At 51.5% G+C, this 25,249-nt stretch overlaps 1 protein-coding gene and 1 long non-coding RNA gene across 2 annotated transcripts in view; both read right to left on the bottom strand.

The window, feature by feature from the left end:
- The window catches only part of ZNRF3 (zinc and ring finger 3), a 145,115-nt gene that overhangs the window by 10,856 nt on the left and 109,010 nt on the right, over window positions 1-25,249 (bottom strand). The window contains exons 3-4 of the mRNA XM_086348532.1: window positions 1,406-1,480; window positions 880-1,011 (exon numbers count right to left, since the gene is read on the bottom strand). Of these exons, the coding sequence (XP_086204658.1) occupies window positions 880-1,011; window positions 1,406-1,480 (207 nt within the window). The remainder of the gene's footprint in view (window positions 1-879; window positions 1,012-1,405; window positions 1,481-25,249) is intronic.
- LOC147355716 (uncharacterized) lies at window positions 8,938-11,396 on the bottom strand. Its single transcript, XR_015144741.1, has 2 exons — window positions 11,110-11,396; window positions 8,938-10,054 (listed from the first exon to the last, which is right to left on the bottom strand). It is a non-coding gene; the product is annotated as an uncharacterized LOC147355716 (long non-coding RNA).

Genomic DNA, 25,249 nt, shown 5'->3' with positions numbered 1-25,249 from the left:
AGTGAGTCATATTTACCAAAGCGCTCTTTTTTCCCTTTAAAAAGCAGCCCGCAAGTCGGTTCTTCTGCAAACTCCCTCTAGTTTTAGTTCTTACCTTTCCCTCATGGCATACAGCCTCCTAAAACCTTACAGCCACCTGATCTGGGATGTGCATTTGGCCCGCCGGAGTGGAGTTTTGCTCACTGAATGCTACGAGCATCTGGGTATTTTTTGCGAAAGGATCCTCCTTTATGTGAATATTCCAATATTTGGGAAGAGGAAATAAACCATCTATGGAGCACCTGTCCCAGGTTCCTAGAATCTTGAGCCTGAGGTTGGGCAGAGGATGCCAGCAGCATGGCTTTAACACAACTATAAGAGAAGCCTAGAAGACAAAGCTGTTCATTAACCACCTGGAGGTCGTGAGCTCCCATCCCAGTTGAAAGCTTACATTTCCAGATTCTAGTACACGTTAGGGAGTTTTGGTAATGCACTTGCCCCACAGGAAGGAGGAAGCACAGGCTTTATCCTCTTAGTGAAGACCCACGGGAGGAGGGAGACCCAGGAAAAGCAGCTGAGAGTAGGACGCCCTTCCCTTCAGTCCTTAGTCAGCCTTTCATGGGAAGATGGGGCAGAAGAGAAAAAAGGACAGGAAGTCACCCAGAGGGGACACCGGGTGGAAGAGACACCTGGTCACAAGTCATCTATATCTGGAAAGGCTTTTCAGATGCCCTCAAGTAGAAATGGTAATCTCTCCCTGGCCTCCGGGCTTACATCTGCTACAAACCTGCAGGTCCCTGGGGCGCGTCAGCGGTTTAGATGGGGAAAAAGCCGGAAGCAACAAAAAAGGCCGAAGCCGGAAGGGGCAGGTGGCGAGGGGGGCAGGTGGCGGAGGCTCACTCGAGGGGGGCGGTGTTGGATCCGCGCGCGGGCCACTTTCTGCTTGTTGACGATGTTCATCAGCTTGATGGCGTCTGCGCCCTTCACGTACACCACCGGCCTCTTGAGCGGGTCTTCCGAGCCCTGGTTCAGCTAAGCAAGGACAGAAGGTGCTGCTTAGAAGACGTAATTACTTTCAAGAAGCCAGAGAGAGAGAAAGAAAAGCTGGAGGAAAAGAACATGAAATTCCCTTTCGAAAATCCCCAAACACCAGCATCATAGGCTGGGGGCTCCCAGGCAGATGAAGCTGAGGATGCCCCCCGTTTTAGGATGAAGGGTATTTGACAATGCCTCCCAGCCCCCTGGCTCTTAACCCCTCTTGACACACTCGCTTTGGAGGACAATGCACAAACACGGGTCACTAATGAGGGCAGATAAGTGCAAGGGCCCCGAAGACCCAGGTGATACGACTGTGAGAAGCCAGGCTAAGTAAGGGAGGTGCTTCTCTCAGGGGCCCTGCAGCCTTGGCCTGGCCCCAGGAGCTTACCTGGTCAATAGCTTCTGGGTTCTCGGACACATCAAAGATGACTGCGGTGGCTCCCCGCTGCACGGCTCGCTTGGCCTGGGAGAGTGAGAAAGAGCATGTAGGGACGTTCCCACAAAGCTGGCCTTGGAAATCTGACCTGTATTCGAATGCAGAATCTGATGGTCACAAACTTATGTGACTGGAAGAGTTACTAACTTTCCTAAGCCTCAACTTAAGTGAAAGTCGCTCAGTCGCGTGCCACTCTTGGCGATCCCATGGGCTATACAGTCCATGGAATTCTCCAGGCCAGAATACTGGAGTGGGTAGCCTTTCCCTTTCCTTCCCCAGTGGATCTTCCCGACCCAGGAATCAAACTGGGGTCTCCTGCCTTGCAGCGGATTCTTTACCAACTGAGCTATCAGGGAAGCCCAAGCCTCAAGTTGCCTGTTTTTTTTTCTTTTTTTTTAAAGGAGGGGGTGGGAGTGGGATGGGGGTGGACGTGGGTAGGCAACAGTGCCTTGTTCAGTTGAACCTGAGAACTAGATGAGATAGAAATGGTAAAAATAAATAACTAGGTACTCAATTAACCTCTGTCTCCCTCTTCAGCCTGAGCCTTAACATCAGACTACAAACTGACAACCTGCCCCGTCAGCATAAAGGTACTGGTTTCAGTAATTTCTGCTATGAACGCAGGGTCACTGGCAGTAAAAGCACATGCCTTGGGTCCTTCTCTTGTGGTCTCCTCTCCCCCGTGTCGTCCAGCCCCGCAGTTAGAAGAGCCTGTGACTATGTCCAGAGGAATCTCAAAATGGTCCGTTTTAATAACGGACATGAGCTGAAGACCTTTGGAGATGCTGTCGGGTGGGGGGAAAGGCTAGGAGAAATAATTGTAAATGGGGATTTAGAGCTGTTGGCTGCCAAACCTGGCCACACATCAAAAACCACTTGGGGAAGTTTGTAAAGCAGATTTCCTGGCTCAGACCACAGAGCCTGATTCAGCAGGGCTGGAGTGAGGCCCAGGAAACTGAGTTCCGAAAGTTTTCTGAGGATTCAACCATTTGGGGAACTACTGATCAGAGATGAAATGTTTTAGGAACAAATGAGAAGCGGTGGAATTCTTTTTTGGGGGTGGAAAGGATTCCTTTCCATCCTGGTGAACCTTCTAGTTTCATGTCCAGCTAAGGGAACAACAGGGTAAAGCTGAGGAAGAATCAGACATAATCCTTGCTTTTAAGAACCTGAATCTTGTTAGGGAAGCAAGACTCCTCTAAAGGTGAGGGGTGGGGGAGGGGACCAAAATGAAAACCCAGCCTTCTGTAAGATGGGCAAATAATGGCCAGTACTCAGAGGTCAAGAAAGCCTCTATGGGCCAGACTGCTTGAGAAAGAGCGAAAGCTAAATTCCTTCCATAGAAATAACCACTACATGGATACAGCATGGGAAAGCAACACTGAGCCTTAGACTGCAATGTGGCTAGGGCAATGCTCCATCCGCCCTCTAGAGGGCAGTCTTGCCCCACAGCTGCTACAATAAGCCTGCTCCCTGCACTTGGTACAAGCAGGACAGTGAACTCTTCGGGATACAGCGAAGCCCTCGGCAACTCAACGAGCTCAGGCACCTGAGTGCTGTCCTTGTTCTGCTGAGGACCCCTTCCCGTTGGACTGAGATTCGCTGTACTTGGTCTGCTCTGCCGCTTGCAGGTCCCACCCTGGTTCCCCACTGGGTGCGCCCCAATCAGGAGGAGCTCCTGGGTGCTGTCCCTGGCTCTTCCAGACAAGCTGCCGATGCGGGGTGGGTCACTAAGTCTCTTTCAGTCCCCAGTCTCAGTTTCCCCACCGGTAAAAGGGGGACAGAGCCTGTGTCATGAAGGACTAGTCTCGGCCACTTGTAGAGGCAACGGGCTGTCCAGAGTGCTGCAGAAAGAGCTGTGATGGCTGTCACCTGCCTCCAGCAAGAGAGGATGTGATGTCCCTGTGAGAAAGTTTGGAGCCAGATGGTGTCACTTTCCTCCAGAAAGCTGTTTAGGGGCACAGACCCCTTTGCCTGAGGTAAGCAGGTCCTCGGGGGCCCCAGTAAATGGGTGCCAGTCTTCTGCTCAGGGGGTGTGTGAGTCACTCAATTGTGTCCACCTCTTTTCGAACCCATGGACTGTAGCTCACCAGGCTCCTCTGTCCGTGGAATTCTCCAGGCAAGAATACTGGAGTGGGTTGCCATGCCCTTCTCCGGGGGGTCTTCCTGACCCAGGGATCGAACCCAGGTCTCCTGCATGGCAGGCAGATTCTTTAACAAGGAAGATCCTCCCAGCCTTGTTCATAAACTGGCTGCCAGTGAGGAAATAAACAGGATCTCTCATTCCTTTACTGGCTTTCAGTCCCTGCACATGAGGCAGCACTGGAGGGGGCTGGGCATGCAGCTTTGTCTTGCTTGGGAGCCTCAGTGGAGGGCACACCAGTCTCCTGGTTTCTCTCATGAAAACAGCAGGTCAAGAACATGGAGCTTAAATCCTGTTTATAGCTCAACTGCAGACACAACCAGGTTAATACACAGGGCTCAGGGCACCGATATTTTGTTTGAGAAAACAATCATTCTCACAGTGGCTTACTTTAAAAATTAGGTTTGATGTAAGCTGCTGTTGAAGTAAGGCTGTATTTCCCGCACATAGGACTGGACACGAGGCGGGTCAGGATTACGTTCAGAACTCACTTGTCAGGAGCAGGCTTGGGATTAAGAATGTTGTTGTTGTTGGGTCTGACTCTTTGTGACCCCATGGACTGTAGCCCACCAGGCTCCTCTGTCCATGGGATTTCCCAGGCAATAGTACTGGAGTGGGTTGCCATTTCCTCCTCCAGGGATTGAACCTGTTTCTCCTGCTTCACAGGCCGATTCTTTACCACTGAGCCACCTGAAAAGCCTGGGTTTAAAAACAGGCCATGAATGATCTACACTTTGAAAATGACACATTGATCATACTATTCCCAAAGCAAATGAAAAAACGTACTTGGTCACACAGTTCCCCCTCACCCCACATTTTCAGTTTGAAAATGGATGCGGTGTCCTTGAACGCGTGTTCATGTGTTAGATTTTTCACGTCTTCTGTAGTCAAACTTGGGCTGGAGAGTTACTTCAAAGCCTCATCTTTATGAAGTCACACACCCAAATGTCCAAATTTCTCAAAACGAGGCTGTTTCAATGGATGTCTAGGAAGATGCCTTCTGGTGGATGCTGCTAGACAGTCATTGTAGCTGAGCTTAGCTGGAGAGGGCAGTTACCCCTGATCTGTGCACAGACTAGATTAAGAAGAAGAGCTTGAGAAGGGCGTGGGCAACAGAAAGCAGGTGGGAGGACCAGGCCAGGCCTCCCAGAAGCAGCCGAAGGCCTCTGCCCACCCTTTCCCGCGCCCCACTCACATGGGCACGTTCCCACCCTCCATCACGGCGGCTGCTTCCACCAGGCCGGCACAGGTCGGCCCCAGCCAGCAGGTGACCACAAGCCCCACAGCAGGATGTGGACTAAAAGGCTGTCACGGTTCCTTATTTACCTTTCCAGGCCTGCTAGACCCGAGGCGACAACGTCCACAGCCACTGAGACATGTCACAAAAGCGCCAACACCTGCAGACTTACGTCTTGCAGAGTACAAAACGTCAAGCTCTAGAAGACAGGGTCTTACGTGACTGGCACTTACTGCAATGCAAGACCCCTGTGGTTATTCAATAAACACTTATTCTGAATGATAGCAAGTTTGCCTGGGACTGTGCTCTAGGGTTCCTGCTCCCTGAACGTGGACTGTTGTCCTCCCCCAAGGAAGTGCTTCTATCGATATGTTTGAGTCTTGAATTTCCGAATGCATACTGTGCATTCTGCTAATAGTCCCACTGCCACCTTGTGGGTGAAGAGACCCACAGCCTAGAGTCTGCTTGGGTTTCGATTAAATTCAGGAATTCCAACCAGGGATGGACCTGGCACTGACCCAGAGTGTGCAGTTACACCCAGACTGGGTTTGGGGCCTGGTCCTACACCACATCAGGGCTTCCCAGGTGGCTCAGTGGTAAAGAATCCGCCTGCCAATGCAGGAGCCACCGGAGATGTGGATTTGATCCCTGGATCAGGAAGATCCCCTGGAAGAGGGCAGGGCAACCCACTCCTGTGTTCTTGCCTGGGACCATCCCATGGACAGAGGAGCCTGGTGGGCTATAGTCCATGGGGTAGAAAAGAGTTAGACATGACTGAGCGCACACACAGACTCCCACCCCATAGCTCCCCTGCAGAGCCCCTGGGAACAGACCGCTTCCCCGTTTCTTCATGAAGCACTGGATGTGGGGTCCCCAGTGCTTAAACTTTACTGTAGGAAAACTTTCGGTGGAATACAGCCTGAATCGGAAATAACCCAAAAGATGGCCCACAATCTCTCCTTTGGCCCTCACGCCTGACCAGAGCATAAGCCAGGAAGCTGGACTGTTAGCACTGATACAAAGACTTGTGTCTTCAACCTCTTACAGGAAGTTCTGACATATGGGGGCTTCAAGCAGACTTTTTCTTTATTTGCCTCTATTGAATATAAGTCTGTGTTCTGGGTTTTTTTGTTTTTTTTTTTTTTGCACTTATCATAATCTTCCAACAAGTCATTTAAAATTTTTTGTTAATATCTTTAAGGCTCTGATAGATCCCTTCAGATACCCCGCTCACTCATATCTTTTTGATATTTGGGCTATTTCAGTTTTTTTATTCTTACAGTTAATGCCATGTTGAATGAATCTTGGCTTACACTTCCAATTCTCCTAGGATGGAGGCCCAGGGCCAAAGAAAATGAAGATTATTAAGAATCTTTATACAATCCACATAAGATTTTAATGCTCCTCTTTATAAACCCACTCAACTCTTAATTTATCTGCAGCAAGGACAAGATAGGATGACAAGGACAATAAAAGACAAATTTGGGTCAACAGATTTAACTTCTGGATAAAGTGGCACATTGGGGAGCTGGCTAGGAAGGAGGCTGACAGTCTGAGAGTAACCCTCCAGGAGATACTTCACACGTGTAAAGACCTCCAGAGTGAACTATAATCTTACCTAGCCTATTGATGCTTCAAGGTCAAGTTCATGTGCAAAGCCTCCCACGTAAGACTGGTAAATGCTTCTCTTTAGTCAGAAGCAGCTCTTACCTGAGTTCTAATACCTATAAAGATTTCTCCTCTGCCACTTATCACTTTCTATGATGCATTTTCTCCTGCAGAGGTGACCATCTTTAGTATTTTTGCAATGAATAAAAGTGACATACTTGACATGAAAATTCAAACATAACTCAGAAGTTGAAAGCAAAAAATAACCGACTTAGTACCTCCTCAAATCCCAGCTTTAGAACATAACAGTGTGGTTTATATCCTTCCATGTACGTTTTTTTTAAATTCATGTATCAGCAGGCATAAAGTGCATGTGTATATACACACTCACATATGAAAATACACTAAAAATAAATTGGATGTATATAATGTTTTATAATCTGTTCTCAACTGTTTTCCCCCTTATCTCAACAATTTACTCAACAACCTTATATGCAGTATGCAGAAAAGCGTTTTTCTTCTTACCAGCTACATATAGTCTTCCAACACATGGTGGACCGCCTCTCTGACAGGCATTTAGGGGCTCTCTGCCTTTTCTCCATCAGGATCAGTGCTCTATGTACAGTCTTGTACTCACATTCTGGTGGCATCCACTCCTTACATCGCTACACGTGGTCCTGTGGAGTCAGACGGCGCTAACATCTCACATGTAATTGTCTTGGCTGGCTGCTAGGCTCACCTGCCCTGGGGTCTGTGGAGCCAGGACGTACATCTGACCCGTGTCGGTGCCCGGAAAAGCCTAACAGAGCAGACTGCCCTGGGTGGGCACAGCCCATACTCGACAAATTCACATAGTAGGCGGCGGCAGTTTAATTCTCTTTGTGGTGCCATTTATGACTTTATTCGTTCGATGGTAGTAATTAACCAGTTACTGTGGGTGCTAGGCCGGGAGGATGAACACGGTGAGCAGGACGGTGGCTGCCCCGTCCTCACGGAGGGTCCGTTTCACCAGCAGTGTTGGGGCGGGCCTTGCTGAAGAGCCTTGGGGGAGTCGTAACGAAAGGTCTGAGTGTTCTGTTCCGAGGGCCAATGAGTTCGAAATGACCCGCCTGGAGCCACCGATCCCACGTTCCTATAGTAGGTCTCAGGGGATGAGACACCGTCCTGGTTAGCGTCCTTTGAGAAATATCGCATATGCTAAGGCTCTCAGCTACCTGGCAGCCCTAGTGTTTTCGACACAGGACCCTTTCTGCAGCAACTTCTGTCCATACCTTTCCTTCCACGGGAGAAGCTTTGGGACCCAAGGCTCTGTGCAAACGGCTGGCTCAGGTGACAGGAGTCTCACTGCCTAACTACTCCCTGGCTCTTAACGCATGGTCGGAGGGGGAGGGATGGGCCAGAATCTACATTTTGACCTGGAAGACAACGTCTAAAGGAGGTGGTCCCTGGTGTGAAAACACTCAATTAACAGTTGACCCTCAAATAATGCAGGGGTCAGGGCGCTGACCCTCTGCACAACCGAAGGGAAATCGCCATGGAACTTAGAGTCACCCTCTGTATACTCGGCTCCTCAATCTCCAAGGTTCCTCCATGTCCATGGTTCCGTGTTCGCAGATTCAAGCCCCTGGGTTATGCAGCATTGTACTATTGCCCACTGAAAACACCCATGTCTAAGTGGACCCATGTTTCAAACCTGTGTTACTTGAGGGTCAGCTGTATACAGTGCAATGTGACAACTACTTAAGAAGGCCAAGTGTGTGCCAGGCACCCCAGGAAGGATCCAAGCCAGGACCTTCTAGAGGCGTCTGTCTCCACACACCTGCTGTTGTCCTGGGAGGGGGAAGAGATCTCGGTTGGCAAGCAGCAGGGTAAGGGCACTGAGGTCTCCCCCTTTCTTACTCAAGAGTGTTCACGTGCAGCCCTCCTCCAGCATACACAGCCGTATGACCCACAGTGGCAGAAACCATGGTCATGGGGAATCCAAGATGGCACCAGAGGCCCAGGGCTTAGTGTCCACGACCTGGCAGCAGCTTCCTGCTTCAGCGGGTCCCCGGGTTCCTTCTGCAGCTGTTCTTGGGGCAAAGCTCACTGTTCCAGCTCAGGCTGATAGAGGTGCATGTGCCTACCCTTCACGTGGTCCTGGCCTTCTTATAGCCAGGGCTCTCTCTGGAGAAAGGTGCCCCACGAGCGCCATCCAGGGGCCAGGCTGAACCACACCCCTTTGCCCTCACCCCGACGCTCAGCCGCTCACCAAGTTTTGCTGATTCCGTCTTCCACATCCATTTGTTGTTTTCCCAGCCCCACTACTGCCATCCTGTATCGGACACTACAGTTCTCACGTGAGTCACAACCACCACCCCCCTGGGGGCTCCATAGCCCACCCCACCTTCCCCCAGCGCCCCCCACCCCCCACAGGGTCTCCATGCAGCACAAGAGGGCATTCTCTGAATCGCAGACCTGCCCTGCCCCACTCTCCTGAATGACTCTGTGATGCTCTTAGAGTAAGACGTGAGCTCTGTTTAAAACGGGTAACCACCAGGGTCCTACAGTACACCCAGGGAACTCTGTTCAACGTCACGCGGCAGTCTGGCTGGGAAGGGGGTTTGGGGAGAATGGATACACGTGCATGTTCGGCTGAGCTCCTCTGCCGCCCACCTGGAAGCAGCACGACACTGTTAATCGGCTATTCTCCAAAAAATCAGAATAGGATGTGACTCCGCCGGCTTTCCGCGAACTCAACCCACCAGCCCTGGAGCCTGACGAGGCGGGGCTTCTGCAGCTCCTTGCCCACTCTCGCCCGTAGCCAGGCCTCCTCCAGCTCTCACAGCCGCAGGTGCTCCTCTCCGCACCCTGGCCCGCCCGGTCCCACTGGAACAGCTCTTGTGACATCACACTGTCACTGTTTACTTAAAGTGCCTCCCTCACTAGAGGGCAGCCAAGGCCTCAGACTTCTTTCCCGCTCCATTCCCAGAATCCAGCAAAGAGCCTGGCACAGGGTAAAATGGCCTAGAAACGTCTGTTGATTGACCTAAAAAGGATGAGCTTTCGCCCCGGGGGTTAGCATCAAACACACCGAGCCCTGCTGTTCCAAGCACGGGCTGTGGCTCGCTCCAGGCCACCTGGTCTCCTATTTCCTCTGACTTTCCGAGTGGCCGAAGGTTCATTCTCTACCAGATCTTCTCGGAAGTCGGGATCCTCCGCTGGGCAGATGTTGGCAGTTTGGTTTCTTATGAGCCGCGGCCGGGTCTTCTGCTGCAGTGCTTGCGTACGGGCCTTCTACTGGTGGTTGGTTCTAACTCAGGAATTATTCTCTCTGGGGAACCTCCACCCCAGTCCCTGAGAGTGGCTCTGCCTCACTGGGGATCTTTATGGGGTCCCAGGCCTCATGTGGGCAGGTCTCTGATGTCAGGGCACTCGTTGCATGTGCCCCTTCTACTCCTGGGAGGAGCGCAAGCCTCCCTGACAACTCTCAGCAGAGGACAGCTGAGCAAACCACCACCTCCAGGTACATGCGCGGGCACAGACGGCAGGAGATGTGCATTTTCACTGTCCTCTCGTCGCTTAGGAAAACCTGGCTTTCCTTCCTCCTCGAAGACTGATGGGAGAAACTGGCCTGCATGACACAGAGGGGCAGTGTGTGGACACTGGGCTGCCCACCCACCCTGCTGTCAAGATCCCAGAACGGGCGGCAGATTCCAAACCCCCAGACTCAAACATGCCCTTGGGCAGAGCCATGAGAGACCAAAAGTGCAGGCTTGTGAGGCTCGTCCACCTGAGGCGTGAACCTCCAGGCACGGTCCCTGCCAGCAACGCAGGGCCCCCTAACAAGCCCTGCTCAGGCTGCCACTGGGGCAGGGGCCTGTCCACACACAGAGACCACCAGCCAGACGCGGAGACACCCTGCCTGATGCTCACCAGTCTCTCTTGGCTGGTCCCATCCTAGCACAAACAAGCCAGAGCTCCCCAGGTCCCTGCGTGCCCCTCCCTCTGGACACCGCTAAGTGGATTCTAAAGCTGCCCTCCTCACTTTTTCCTTTCCTCCTCCTCCCCTGTGTTCTCGGCTGAGTGACCACCCAGGCACGGGGCTCTTGGGCTTTCTGGTCCGCCGCTGCGCCCTGAAGCATGAGTCACCGCACGACAGGGGACACTCTTTGCCAGCCGAGGGGGCTTGCAAGGCCCGTCTCACCAAGTGCCCTGTTTTCCTACAGAAACCTTTCATTCCATAGGAAATGAGGTCACACACCGGCGCCCATGGGTAACCGGTGAGAAAAGCCTGGTGCCAAGGAGGGGGCGGGCGTCAGAAGAATTGGCCAGAAAAAAAAAAAAACCAAAAAAAAAAAAAAGACCCTAACACTCTAACCGGGCAGCGGAATCACCTGCTGCTCTGCGGGGGCGAGGAGGGGGGGGTGGGGTTCTGCAGAGGAGGGTTAGGAGGGAGAGGAGGTGGGGAGGGGCACAGAGCTTAAGAAAATAACCTGGTTTCGTTTCCAGTATGTAGGACAGATAGGGTAGTTACTGAACAAAATTTGCAGGGCATGTGTCTGGTTTACTGCCACGACTTGGAGACCCTAATCCACTGCCTAAAGGGAGACCAACGCAAAACAGCTCCAACCCAGTGAGGGGGTGGGTGTGGGGAAGTGGGGGTGTCGGGCGGCCAGGCGGGCTCACCTTCCGGGGGCGGGAGGAGGCGGATGGGGGAGGCGGGTGGGTGGTGCGGCCCGGCCCGCTCCACCGGCTCCTGGCTCCGGGGCTTGGCTGCAGCCCGGCCTGACCTTCCAGGTTTCCCTGGCCGGAGATCAAAGCGCCGAAGCCACAAACACCGCTCAGAACTCCGAGGCCCTCCCCCCACGCCGCGGGGCCGTCTTCGGGGGGGCGGGGGTTGGGGGGGCAGCCGGGCTCCCATCCGGCCTCCTCTGACCCCACCCCGCCGGCCGCGCCCCTCCCGCCCGGAGAAGGTATTTCTCGCCATAATTAAAGTCATTAAGCCCTCCCGGGGCTCGCGTCGGCTGCGGGTTCCGAGCTCCGGAACGAATGTGATGCATTTTAAGTCCTAGTGAAGATTATGCCGATCTACTTAGGAGACATGTAGCAGCGAGAACTCAGCGGTTAAGTTAGTGGTTAAGGCTGCCTGCGTTTAAATAGTGTTATTTATTCTCAAAATATGTAGCAGCCCCACTTAATTTCTCCTAATTAAAGGAACCGGCAGGAGAGGCTGGGGGCCGCGGCCGTGTCACGGCGCCATCACCAGGTTGGTACCCTTCACGAGCAGAAAACGAACGGAAATGCGGTTCCCTAGATCTTAGTCTTAAACAGAGACATTTAGACCAGTTCCAAGAAACACAACGATCCTCTTTGTTTTAACACCTTGACGAGGAGCACCCAAACCCGGGAAGCTGTCCACGCCCTCCTGCGCCACCGCGCTGCCGGGTCAAGAGGTGTTGCGGAGGGGAGGGGGAACCTCCGCAGGTTGTTCCTCGGGAGATGGCCTTGCCTGCGACAGAAACTTCTCGAAGGACTTGTTAGCTGCTGTGTCGGGTTGATGAGTTTCCAGAAGCCCCACTTGAGGCCAGATCTTATAAAGTCAGCAACTAGAAACTTCAAAAAGGACCACCCCCTTCTCTGCATTCGGCAGCTAACGCTTGTTTAATATAAACAAGTGTTAATTAGGTGGCGGGATCGGGCTTAACAACAGTGCCTGCAGACAGGCTCCCTTCCACTAGGAGAGCAAAGGCTGGGCTCCTCGCAGAGAGAACCATCAAGCCTGGCAGACTTGCTTCTCAACCTTGGCAAGTCGTGGGGTGCAGGGCAGCCTGCAGGCCTGGGCCCCTGCCCTGGAGATGCCTATTTCAGGGAGCCTCCCCCTGCAGGATTTTTCTGAGTTTCTCAGTCAGTTTTAAAATTCAGACAGGGCCGAGGTACCACTGAGTCAGGAGCTGCATGAAGCCTCTGGGGTACCTGTCAGAGGCACATTCCGAGGCCTCTCCTGGTTCAGCTGAACTCAGATAGGTCCAGAAGCTAGGTAACTAGCATCCCAGGCAAAACTGCTGATGAGGCAGAGGAATTCCTGAATCAGGTGGCAAAATGAAAACAAAAACAAAAAAACCCTAGGATAGTCTGATTGTATGTTTTCTTATTTTTATTAAGAGGAAGGGAATCTGCATGAAAGAATTTCTGCATGCCCCAGGCAGGCTTGCTTTTCCCATCTGTGGGGCTTGGGGGGAAACTAACAAACCTTTAAATAAAATAAATGCTACCATCTATCTTGAGGGCTTCCCAGGTGGCTCAGTGGTAAAGAAATCTGCCTGCCAATGCAGGAGACTCCGGTTCGATCCCTGGGCGGAAGACCCCTTGGAGGAGTAAGTGGCAACCCACTCCAGTATTCTTGTCTGGAGAATTCCATGGACAGAGGAGCCTGGCGGGCTGCAGTCCATGCACAGAGTTGGATGCACACACGCATACATATCTTAACATATACACCTTCATAGAGACTTGAAAGGCCAGGTTCTAACTGTAATTTCTCCAACTCCTTGGAGTTCATTGTCGGAATGTTTCGGTATGGAGAAAGCTGACCCCCAGGCCCACCCTGCATTTGGGGCGGGGGTGGGGTGGGGCGAGCTTGTGCACATGCGAGGGGTCACCCCAGCCTCGAGGCCAAAGTCCACCCACCCTCCTTGGGAAGAGGGCTGTGCTGCCAGGGTACCCTGCCCCAGAAGGAGGATCCTGGAGGAGAGAACTGCAAGGTCCTGGAAGCCAGCACAGGGCCATCTTGGGGGAGATCTGGGATCCCAGAAACAATTTAGAAGGGGGCTTCCTCTTGGATTGTCTTCGAGTGGCCAGAAGCTGTAGAAACTGGGCCTCCCCCACCTGGTCTTGGGACATGCCTGCCCCAGAGCATCAGACCTAAAGAAGGAAAGTAACCTGTTATGTAAGGGTGAGGCAACGAGTGCTTTCAGACAGCCCTGAGCCTGCACAGCACGTCTGCAGGTGAGGTGGGGCTTGTTCCTGGTTTAGAGCTGGACAGCCAGTGGTTACATGATACAGCCGTGGTATTGTGGGGAGCTGAGAATGTGACATCAGCCTCTCTCCATAATCCGAGGCTAGAGAAATACTCATGGTATCCTGCGCTGCTGCTGCTGCTAAGTCACTTCAGTCGTGTCCGACTCTGTGCGACCCAATGGACGGCAGCCCACCAGGCTCCTCCGTCCCTGGGATTCTCCAGGCAAGAACACTGGAGTGGGTTGCCATTTCCTCCTCCAATGCATGAAAGTGGAAAGTGAAAGTGAAGTCACTCAGTCGTATCCGACTCTTCGAAACCCCATGGACTGCAGGCCACCAGGCTCCTCTGTCCATGGGATTTTCCAGGCAAGAGTACTGGAGTGGGGTGCCATTGCCTTCTCCGCATGGTATCCTAGGGGTTTCCAAAAGTCAAGCCTGATGGAGATGCGTACAGACATGAATGGTAGTCCACTAACAGTTTATGTGTGTGTGCACTCAGTCGTGTCTGACTCTTTGCAAACCCACGGATTGTACCCTGCCAGGCTCCTCTGTCCATGGAATTTCCCAGGCAAGAATAGTGGAGTGGGTTGCCATTGCCTCCTCCAGGGGATCTTTCCAACCCAGGGATCAAACCTGCATCTCTTGTGTCTCCTGTGTTGGTAGGCATGAGCCTTGGGGAAGCCCCACCCACTAACACCTTAAGTAAGTATTCTATTTCCCAACCCCACAATGAAGTTCCAGGTATCTCTTATCCTAACCCAGCTAGACTCCCTGCTCTTTAAAACTCCCTTTACAAATGCCGTGCAGCTCACACAGTCGACATGAAGTGGGGTGGCAGGGTGGAACGTCCTGCTTATGTACAGGTTAGCTGCTTTGAGAGCTCATGACTGTCTCAGTCAGAAGCCGTTCGTTCGGGAGGTCGGTCCACTGGTCTTTAGGCAGTGCGGGCTCACAGGCGGTACAGCCTCACTGTGTAGTTCTTAAGGATCTGCCAAGTTTGTTTCACATCGGTCCTCCCCTGTGTACCCTACTGTCGTGATTCCTTGTATCTGTGACTTGTATTAGGACTTGAGTGATATTGTTTCATCGTCTCTTAACTTTATACCAAAGTCATTTATAGCAGCAACAGAACCACACCTCTCCCCCAGCCCACCTTGGGCAGAGTTGCCAGGTGCCCCTCAGCCCGGGGAGGGGTTTGATGATACCCCCCCATCCACGGTGGCCCTGAGGAAGAACAGTAGCTAGAAGGTGACTTGGGAATGGGTGGCTGACCCGGGGTTCTTTTAGCACTGCTGGTGTTTAAAGAAAAAAAAATCCGGCTCACCTCCCCATCTCTGACTGTGAGCACCTGCACAACGGGGATGATGCTAACAGACGAGACGAGAAAGCGCCTGGTGTGCGGTAAACCCTTCAGCACCCTCTCCATCTCGATGCAGTAGGTATGCGAGGAGTGTCTCCTTGGGGTCCCTGGCCCTCCCCGTGACCGCCTGTGTGCAGGCTTCCTCTCCTCTCCAGGTCCCTCCTGCAGGTTCAGTTCCCACACAGAGCAGCAGGCACTCAGCTGGATTCACAGGGACTGTACCTGTGGAAGGCTCTGGAAGTCAGCGTAACTGTGCTGCACACTGTGGACACACAGGAACCTCACGGTTTAGGCACAGAACCAGGAGAAGGTGGTCAGAAACACATCTGAATGTTCTGGGAGCCTCTTAAAAACACGGGGTGGGGGCAGGCCCTCCCTGGAGACTGGGGGCCCAGGGCGAGAGGCAGACCCCGCCTCTGTGGGGCTGAAGGCTCCCTGGGTTGATCCTTGGGCACAGCTGAGAGCTGCACTGCCAGACTGAGACCCTGAGGGGGCCAGAGGAGGGGGCAGTGGGAGTGTGCTGCTCAGCCCTAGCTTACCCATCCCTTGTCCACAGCCAACCCCCCGACGCCAGCCCCGGCCCCAGGACAGCCTGATTCCTTTCTCAGTCGGGCTGTTTGGTTTCTAGAAGCCCACTTAGGCTGCTGGAACTCAGACCTAAGGAAAGCGCTCAGAAAAATGTGCTTCAAGGCAATAATTGTGCTTCTTTCGATGTCTGGCTGAGGAAATGGTATGTGCCCCACTCCCCCACCAAGCAGGAGGCTCAGAGTCAAAGGTCAAAGGTCTGGGGGGCAGTCACTATCCCAGGCATCCTCCGGCAGGGTACCTGGGACCCCGCAGGCAGCAAATGTGCCAAGGCCCTCATGCAGGGCCAGGGGAGGGGCTGTGGGCACAGAGCAACCGCCTACCCAGTAAGGGGCAACTTTAGGGTTCACTGCAGAGGATCTCCCGGGGCCCAGGGGCCTGCATACCCTGACTGGACAGAGCAACAGAATGAGAGTTCAGAGGAGTCTTCTGTGATAATAGGATGATGAAAATTCAAGATGAGAATCTCAAGGATTCCATTTCCAAAGTCCCGTTTTTCTTCACAAGACCCATGCTTTCTTGAACAAAATCTTCAAGCACATCCTGAGCCAAGTTAGCCACAGAGCTGGAATCCCACCTGCCCACCTCAGATCCACTTCCCTGCGGGAAGTCAGGACAGCTGTGCCGTTGGGAGCCCTTCTGGGGACGGGGACTGGGGGTGTGGAGGGGGAAGCTGGCGAGAGCAGCTGAGATAGTGGGGCACGCTAGAAAACATCATGGGAGTTCCTTCAGCCCAGAAAGGCCATATGCTAGTGTCTAATTCAAAGAACAAGCCTTATAAGCCCATCTCTATAGACCCAACACATTCCAGGCCTGGCGCTCAATAAACAGCCACCACAATGGTGGTGGTGATGGAAGGGGAGGGAGACAAGCTGAGCAGGCACTGAGCAGGCCTTCCTCAGGCTGAGAACAGACCCGAGCTGGAGGAGAAAGAGGTTCCTGTGCATCCCTACCCGGCATCAGGGTGGCGGCAGCAGTTACTTCCTGGGTCCACAGTCCCATCCTGCCCACCGCCTGGGCTGCAAGGCAGTCGGGGGTGATCACTCACCTGTGCAGAGAGGTGGAGATCACTCACCTAGAGAGAGGGAGCTGGACCAACAGGGGAAACAAGTGGATCGAGAGCCCAACCATGTGGGACCACCACCTTGAGGGATGCTCCAAGCAGGTGCTCCAAAGAAGAGCTGGGATGGGGGGTGGTGCGTGTGGCTGGGAAGTGCTTTAGCAGCCAAACTGCCCAAATGAAGAGGAAGGGAAGGCTGGCTGGGAGCGGGACATGTGAGGTGCTGGCTGAGGCCGAAGACCTTGCAGACACCGTCAAGTCCTATGAAGGGAAGAGGCGATGCCCTGTAACGCGACGGTGGTTACACAGCACGGTCCCTGAAGCCACCGTGTGGATACTGACTGCTACTTTGTTGCTGTTGTTTAGTTGCTCAGTTGTGCCTGACTCTTTACAACCCCATGGACTGTAGCCCCGCCAGGCTCCTCTGTCCTTGGGATTTCCTAGGCAAGAATACTGGAATGGGTTGCCATTTCCTCCTCCAGGGGATCTTCCCGACCCAGGGATCCAACCTGCATCTCCTGCACTGGCAGGTGGAGTCTTTCCCAGTGAGCACCGGGGAAGCTTACTGCTGCTGCTGCTTAGTCTCTTCAGTCGTGTCCGACTCCGTGCGACCCCATGGACTGCAGCCTACCAGGCTCCTCTGTCCGTGGGATTTTCCAGGCAAGAGTCCTGGAGTGGGTTGCCATTGCCTTCTTCGGCTTGACTACTACTTACCAACTAACTCTCCTTTTCTCTCGGTAGCAGGCAGCAGGCCCACAGGTTAGTTTCCAGCACACAGCGTCCAAGAGCCCCTATGGTGTACGGACATTTCTGGATCACTAACTGAAATTGCATTTTTTTTCTGGGAGGGGTGCCCTGACCCCTAGACAAGGCTCAGTTTGCTTGCTCTATGCTTACAGGCAAATGTGTAATTCTGACAGTCTTCCCCAGGAGTTATTTATGTAACACATATTTCTCGCGTGCCTACCATGATGGTACAGTCATATGCTGAGCAGGCCCAGTCCTAAAAGATTTAATCCCTCTTAGCTTGGAGCTGCAGCAGTCACACTGGGGGCCCTGTATGCAGAGCAAGAAGTACCCCTTGAATGAAGGAAAAACGGGAAAGGCGGGAAATAAGGGGAACAAAGGTGCCTGCCGACAGGGCCCACGTGTCTCCACTTTACGTCAGACCTCAACTCATCATCCCGTGCAGGGCGTACTGCCTCGGAACCCTCACTCAGCAAATTTTAAAACACCTCTTCGGTGTGAACACTCATAGCCGACAACAAATACACAGACAATTATTGCTTCAAGAAGGCAGATTGATTTTAAAGTGTAGTTTGATGGCCTTTCACTGTGCCAAAAATTGAAAACAAAACAAAACAAAACCAGTTAATGACTTTGAAAGTCGTTTATAATGAAAGAGACCAAAGGGACTGTGAACCACAGAAAGGTGGGGTTGGGCTGGATCGCTTCCTTTGGTCAATAATGGGTCGATGACTGTGTCATTAAGAAGAGGACTTCTTGCAAAGGAACAGCTTAATCCCAGGAAAAGGAAAGAGTAAAAAGGTTACATTAAGGGAATCAGGGATAATCTCTATCAATTACCCAGAGCCTTTCCTGTTGGGGAAGTCTCAAAAGAAGAACAGGAAAAGAGCTGGGTCACGATCCAGGTGCTTACGCTTTGTTTCCCAATCCGAGGGCTTGGCGGGCTGGCTTGTGGTAGGTAAGCGGAGAGCGCTGAGACTACGAGTGGGGTGGGTGGATGTTCAGTCATGCCCCACTCTGCGACCCCATGGGCTCCTCTCATGGGATCCTCCAGGCAGGAACACTGGACCGGGTTGCCATGCTCTCCTCCAGGGGATCTTCCCAACCAGGGATCGGGAACCTTTGTCTCCTACACTGGCAGGCGCTTTCTTTGCCACTGCGCTATCTGGGAAGCCCATGTAACCCACCCACCCCCACCCCCGAAAAACAAGCAGGTGATGGTAGAATATGCCAGGGCTGGTTCAGGCATCCTTTTGAAGCTAAGCAAGTCAAACTGCGTTCCCCCGTGGGAGGCTGGCCGTTTGGAAGGACCAGGGAGCCAGATCCAGAAGAGAAGGTGAGCCTGCTTCTCCTGGGCACCAATATGGCCCAGCTGAGGAGCCGCCGCAGTCCTCACACAGAGGGACAAAGGGGGCCTCTGAGGCAACGCTGACCTCCTCGACTATGGTCCATCTGAATCGATTAAGTGTCTCTCGGTCCTGGAACGGGATTAAAGAGCACCTAGCCCCACGTCCCAGATTTGCAGAGGATGCGGTGACTTCCCGAGGTCAGAGCACACTGGCAGCGGGGGAGGGCGTTCAACTCACATCCTGTCGGCCCTGCCCCCCACTTCTCTGTAGCCCATTCTGTTGTGTCATGTCTGAGCTTTCCTTTTGGGAGAAAATCAAAACTCAGGGGCGTCCAATGGTAGTTTTCCAAAAATAGCTGAAAGATATATTTAACCGGTACCTATGCGTTAGAATATAAGTATTTTGCATATTATCTTAAGCAGTCGTTTACTAGAACATTCCTACACTAAGAGGTCTGTAACCAAACATTTAAGGAAAGAGCTGTTAAAAAGAAACCGATCTGTGAAAGGAAGACGGTGAACTGTAATGAACTCGATAGCAGACAGGTGTATGTTAGCCTTAAAAGGAGATGGAGTCTTGAAAAGAAGTGTCAATTCAAATAATTTCAAGTGAATCGAGTTCATTATTAAAAAACAAAAATCCTAAAGTGAGTACTTTTGAAACAACACAGGGGTCCCCTTATTTCTGCCCCATATACTGAATGTGCTTCTACTGGGCATTTGCATAGCTCAAACTTAGAGAGCTGACTGAAGTCCAAGCTTCTCTCAGAGCACCCAGAGCCTGCTCTTCTGACAGCCACACCATCACAAAGCCCAGAGCCCCCTGTCATGAGAACACGAAGATGGGCTACATTCAGATTCGACCGTGGGCAGGGATGAACCAAGACTCCCAAGTACTGGGTTCCCCAAGCCCTGCAGCCCAACTTCAGTTTGAGCCCCCAAGGGAAAGGGTGCCCAGGATCAGGGTCTGACTGACAGTCAGGAGGAGCTTAGGTTTGGGGAGGGGTCGCGTTAACCGGTAACAGATGAGGTTATAGATTAACTCATTGCTGGCATTAGTTGGTTAATGTACAATTTGGTAGGTAACTTCAATAGTCCTGGGCCAAGTTCAGAGGGAAAAAAAACAGCAGTGTTCCCTTTTCGCCTTTAAAATTTTAAAAGGAATAAACTGCTGATACAATCAGCATGGATGAATCGCAAAGTATGCTAATTATGCTGAGTGAAAGAAGTCAGATTAAAGAGTCCATATTATATGATTTTATTCATATAAAGTCAAATTAATCTACAGAGGAGAAAGCAAATAATGGTTGTCTGGGGACTGGCAAGGGACAAGAGAGGGGGGGCAGGGAAGGGTTTCAAAGAGGCAAAAGGGAACTTTTTGGAGCGACAGAAAGTCCGTATCTTGACTCTGGTCCTAGCTTCACGGATGTGTGTGTGTACGGGGTCGGTGGGGTGGTGGTAAAAACTTATCAAATTGTACACTTCAAATATGTACTATTATACATCAATAGAGAACTTAGAAGGGGGGGGGGAGAATCCGGAAACATTCTTTCCCCATTATTGCTCTTAACTGCTTAAAAGCAAAATTTTTAAGACACAGATAGTTTTCATCATGTGAATGCTGTTAGCATTAGCTGATATAGGAAAATTCTAAAGCTGGTTTTAAAAATTATCCAGACTGAGCAAGATTAAGACCTCCTTCTGATACATCTCGTCTCAACATTCTAAAACCAATCCACTCTCGGTGAATCTGGATGAATGGGAAAGCTGGGCCGGCAGTCCCGAGCCCCTGGGGAGTTGGACTCCCAGGTCAGTAGGTGGGAGAGATGATCATGTGTAGGGGGGATGATCAGGACTGGAGGGGATGGGGGGTGGCAAGTGTCCCTGTGCACTTGCTCCAGCTGCCCACAGTCCTGGGAGTCTATTGGCCTGAGCGATTCTTTAAAAATTGAGAAGGCGGATAAGAATCCACTTGCCAGTGTAGGGGACGCGAGGCTCCATCCCTCACTGGGGAAGATTCCGTGTGCTGTGGGCAGACAAAGCCCGTGCACCACGAGTACTGAGCCTGCGCCCTGGAGCCTCTGCTCCGCAACGTGAAGTCCCCGCAGTGAGAAGCCCAAGCACCACAACGAAGCCCCTGCAACTAGAGAAAACCTGCTCGGAGCAACGGAGACCCAAGCGCAGCCGAAAATAAACTGTTATTTTTTTAAATTCTGGACTCTCTGACTTCCTAAATAGGTGCCCGTGAGTTCGTTGTTTCTATCTGACTTGTAGGCTTCCCGCTCGGAGAGAAGTGAGCCAGCGATAGGACTCTGTAAGGTTGTTCAGGGGATCAGACAGTTTGTGGGTGCGGAGTGCGTGGCATGGTGTGAGCACCCTGAAGGCACCAAGGAATGGCAGCTAGGATCTAGTCTCAAATGAGTCATGGTGCTAACAAGTGTTGATTGCTATGAATCAGACAATGCTGCTTTGAGAGAAAGGAATTTGAGTCTTGAATCGGGTATATCCATGTGTTTAGGAATCGTTTTAGCTTGCTGTCACGAATACCAGTGGCACTGGCTTTCCCCTGTACCACCTTTAGCTTTCGTCTGGAGCAGAACCGAAACAGTCTCCTCCACAGTTAGGTGAGTCGTCAGAATTTAAAGTGCTCCACCGCGATCTCCCATCCTTCCTGGGTCAATTATGAGTTACACGGTTGACCCAAAACATCAAATAGCTCCTCTGGTCAAGTGTTAACAAGAAATTCACACCTATCAAGGGAGACAGAAAAGAAAATCTGGCCACAATACTTTGTGGCTCCTGCCATCAGGAGGTAGAGTTTAATTCTACAGCCCTTGGGCTTGAGCTTGGTCCTATCGCTGGCTTTGGCCAATGGTTGGTTAGCACATGTGATGTCTGCGGAGGCTTGCTAAGTGCCTGTGCATTGGGCTGGCTCTCTTCTGCTGCTGGGAACCCTGAGAGGACCACGTGAAGGAGCCTGGGCCAGCGTCCTGGCTGATGAAGACCATTTGTGGGGCAAAGCAGTACTCTCCTGGTTTATCTAGAATACAGGGACCAGACCGTCCTCTCTAGGCAAGCATTTCTCTCCTATTTCAAGGCTCTTGGATGAAAAAGGGTTGCAGAGGCGGCTTTGTGCACCACTGGGCATGCTCCTTAGAACAAGGGGAGCTTTGCCCAGAGGGACATTTCTCCAGCTGAAGTCATGTTGCTTGAGATACTGCACCCTGCCCACCCCCCATCCCACCCCCCACTGCTCCCCAACGTAAGCCGCCTTCAGCCAGGTCAACTTCTTTAAATCAGAATATGAAAAGTTTTAGTTTCAAATAAAAAACTCCTTGGTTAATCAGTAATCACTTAAATGCTAAGAGGTCACTCGCATAAAAGGAACAAATACACTTCTGTTTCCACCACCTCTAACAGGTAATTTGCAAAAATCCCTAAATTCAAGCTTTATCTCAAGTCTCATTAAATTAACCCTTGAATTTAAGTCCCTTAAATTAACCTTCATTGAACAAGTGAAAGGATGGCCTCATTCAGACTCTTCCCACTATAATTATTCAGTGTTAGCAAGACTTTACTTAGCAGAACAAAGGAAGTGGGTTCTAGTGCAACCTTTTATTTGCTAGAGCGCCCATCCCTTGCCCTGGCAAAGCCTTGCTTCTCATTCACCTTTTTTCTAAAGAGAAAGTTCTCTAGCTCATTACAGCCTGTGCCCACACTTGCATCTACCTTGGGTGGTCAGACACCACATCACCTTCTCACATGCACTTATCATCGTGGCTGAGGGGACGCAGGGTTGGTCTGGTCTCTAGATTTTCAGGCGACCGCGAGGTCAGTGCACCGGAAGCTCTGCCGTGAACTGTGGCCATGACTTTTGCCGGGATCACAGACATTATCAAGGGATGGCCAGCTGACCTCTTGCAACATTATTTAATTCAGAGTAGAAGACACAGCTTTCACCAGCCAAGCCGGTTTTCATTGCAATAGCTTGGGGATGTTTTTTTTCTTTTCCCCTTTCCTTCCTTCCCTCCCTTCTTAAAGCCACTGGGAGAAGGAAAGAAAAAGTCTGGAAGGAAGGATATTAACCCAAAGCAATACACTGAAACCTAGGTTTTAATTAAAGTTTTCTCTTGTTTTAATATTTATTTATTTAGCTGTGCTGGGTCTTAGTTGCAGCAAGTGGTATCTAGTCCCCTAACCAGAGATCGAACCCATGTCCCCTGCATTGGGAGTGCAGAGTCCTAGCCACTGGACCACCAGGGAAGTCCCTCCATTCAAGGTTTGGTTAAACACTGGGTTTCTTAGGCTACAGCTAGCCATTAAGGAAAAAAAAAACTCATACAGTACGTTTTAGGCAATTATTAGAATAAAGGTTTTACATACAGCACATCCTTTAACAGCACTCAGTACATTCGATAACTTTTAGAGGATCTGAAAGAAGTTGTCACCAAATAATCAAGCATTAATAGATAATAATAGATAACAGGATACCTCAAATAAGTTGTTAACTTTCTGCAAGACTCGAGTGCTCTCGCTCTATTACTTGGCAGATGAACATATATGGAAGCGAAGTTCCACTTGATGGTTAGAAAGTGACAGGAATCACAGGAATCAAGAGTGCGACCCCCCCATGCAGCAGATGTTCCAAAGAGCAGGTCCCGGGTTGGGTCGGTGCAGAGGCAGGCGCTGGGGACATGGTGAGAGGTGTGGGAACCTTGACTCTGGCAGGCTCTCCGCTTGAGGCAGCCTATGTGCAGAGACACTGCAGCCAGCCTCCCACCCGTTTACTGGTCTCAAGATGCACATAGCAGCCTGTCGTGTGTGTGTGTGTGTGTGTGTGTGTGTGTGTGTGTGTGTGTACTTGCCAGGGGTCTCTGCGCCCCCTTCACTGCCCACTAGTCCCCTATGGGCAAGGGACCTATCTATCCAAGTTACCACTGTATCGGCAGCATTGAGCAGAAGAGCTGGGACACGGGATCTTCCCAAGGGCTCATCAGGTAAAGAATCCTCCTGCCAGTGCAGGAGACACAGGAGATGTGGGTTCGACCCCTGGGTCCGGAAGATCCCCTGAAGGTGGAAATGGCAACCCACTCCAGTATTCTTGCCTGGAGAATCCCATAGATGGAGGAGCCTGGCGGGCTACCTACAGTCCGTAGGGTTGCAAAGGGTCAGACATGACTGAGCAACTAAGCACGCACGCATGGGGACATAGGAGCTACTTCATGAACAGAGGAATGAAATCCAAAGATGTAGTCAGTTCTTCTACACAAAAGGGAGCTGCTGTGAGTCAAGCTCGTTGCATCCTTTCCCCACTGCTGGGAGCCCTGGTACATCTTTGCCTCTGGTCAAACGCGGGGGTTGCAGTGAGATGGCCTACAAGCTCTCATCCCCACCCTGGCTTCTATGCAGTGCGCTGAACTGCCGGGGCTCGGGGATCCCACGGACACGAGAAATCACATTGCCCAAGCAAGCCTGGCACACAGCTCAGGCAGCTCACAGGGTGACTGCTCTGGGGGGACTGGCTGAGGGCATGCAGGGCATTAACAAATAACTTCAGATGACTGAGGGCCATCAAAGATGCCACCACTATTAACTGCCTTGTTTAGAAAATTTAAAAAGTGGGGCGGGCGGGGGGGAACATCAACCCTGAATATTCATTGGAAGGACTGATGCTGAAGTTGAAACTCCAATAATATGGTTACCTGATGTGAAAAGCTGACTCATTGGAAAAGATCCTGATGCTGGGAAAGATTGAAGGCGGGAGGAGAAGCAGGTGGCAGAGGATGAGATGGTTGGATGGCATCACTAACTCAATGGACATGAGTGAGCAAACTCTGGGAGACAGGGACGGACAGGGAAGCCTGGAGTGCTGCAGTCCATGGAGGTCGCAAAGAGTCGGACACGACTGGGTAACTGAACAACAGTAACACAAAGCAAGAAAAACAACAGGGGTACTTCCGGTAACATTTCTCATCTCTTCCTAGGGGCAAGATTTTGGCGAGGATCCTCGGGGTCAGCCCTTGGATGTCTGTGTGCTTTCCCAGCAGCAACATGGAAATAACCAGGGCAAGAGGAAAAATACAGGGGAAAGATATTTAGGGAACAATATTAAAACTATGAAGACTTTGGCACTGGTTTTTTCTTTTTTTCCTTCAGAGCATGGAGATATTTTACCATTATTAGCAATGCTAGGCTGGTCTGGAAAAAGACCGCCACCAGTATCTGTGACGTCTGTGGTTGCTTATGTCAGAGAATGGTGCCCAACCCTGCCCCCAGTTCCTCACGCTAATGGAGTACAGCATCGCAGTTCTCTGTCACCGTGCTGACAGTCACACTGGCAATCAAGAATCTGTGATCGAGTTTGGTTCTTAACACTTGGGCCCTCTTCCAAGCCCGCTGTCGTAACAAGTTTAGCAGGCAATGGTTTAAGCTGTTTATTAGGTACAAAAAGAAAAAAATAGTCACTTGGTCGTGTCTGACTCTTTGCAACCTCATGGACTGTAGCCCACCAGCTCTGTCCATGGAATTCTCCAGGTAAGAATACTGGAGTGGGTAGCCATTTCCTTCTCTGGGGGATCTTCCCAACCCAGGGATCAAACCCGGGTCTCCTGCATTGCAGGCGGATTCTTTACCATCTGAGCCATCGGGGAAGCCCAGGTACAAGCCATTAGGTACAAGCTGACATGCAGATGACTGTATTCCCTCTTTTCAG

This window comes from Bos grunniens, chromosome 17 (genome assembly GCF_055505025.1).
Source record: "Bos grunniens cultivar Pamir isolate PY7600 chromosome 17, Bosgru_T2T1.0, whole genome shotgun sequence".
NCBI classification, from domain to species: domain Eukaryota; kingdom Metazoa; phylum Chordata; class Mammalia; order Artiodactyla; family Bovidae; genus Bos; species Bos grunniens.
Note: the sequence above shows the minus strand (reverse complement) of the source record. Positions and strands in the feature narration are given on the sequence as shown.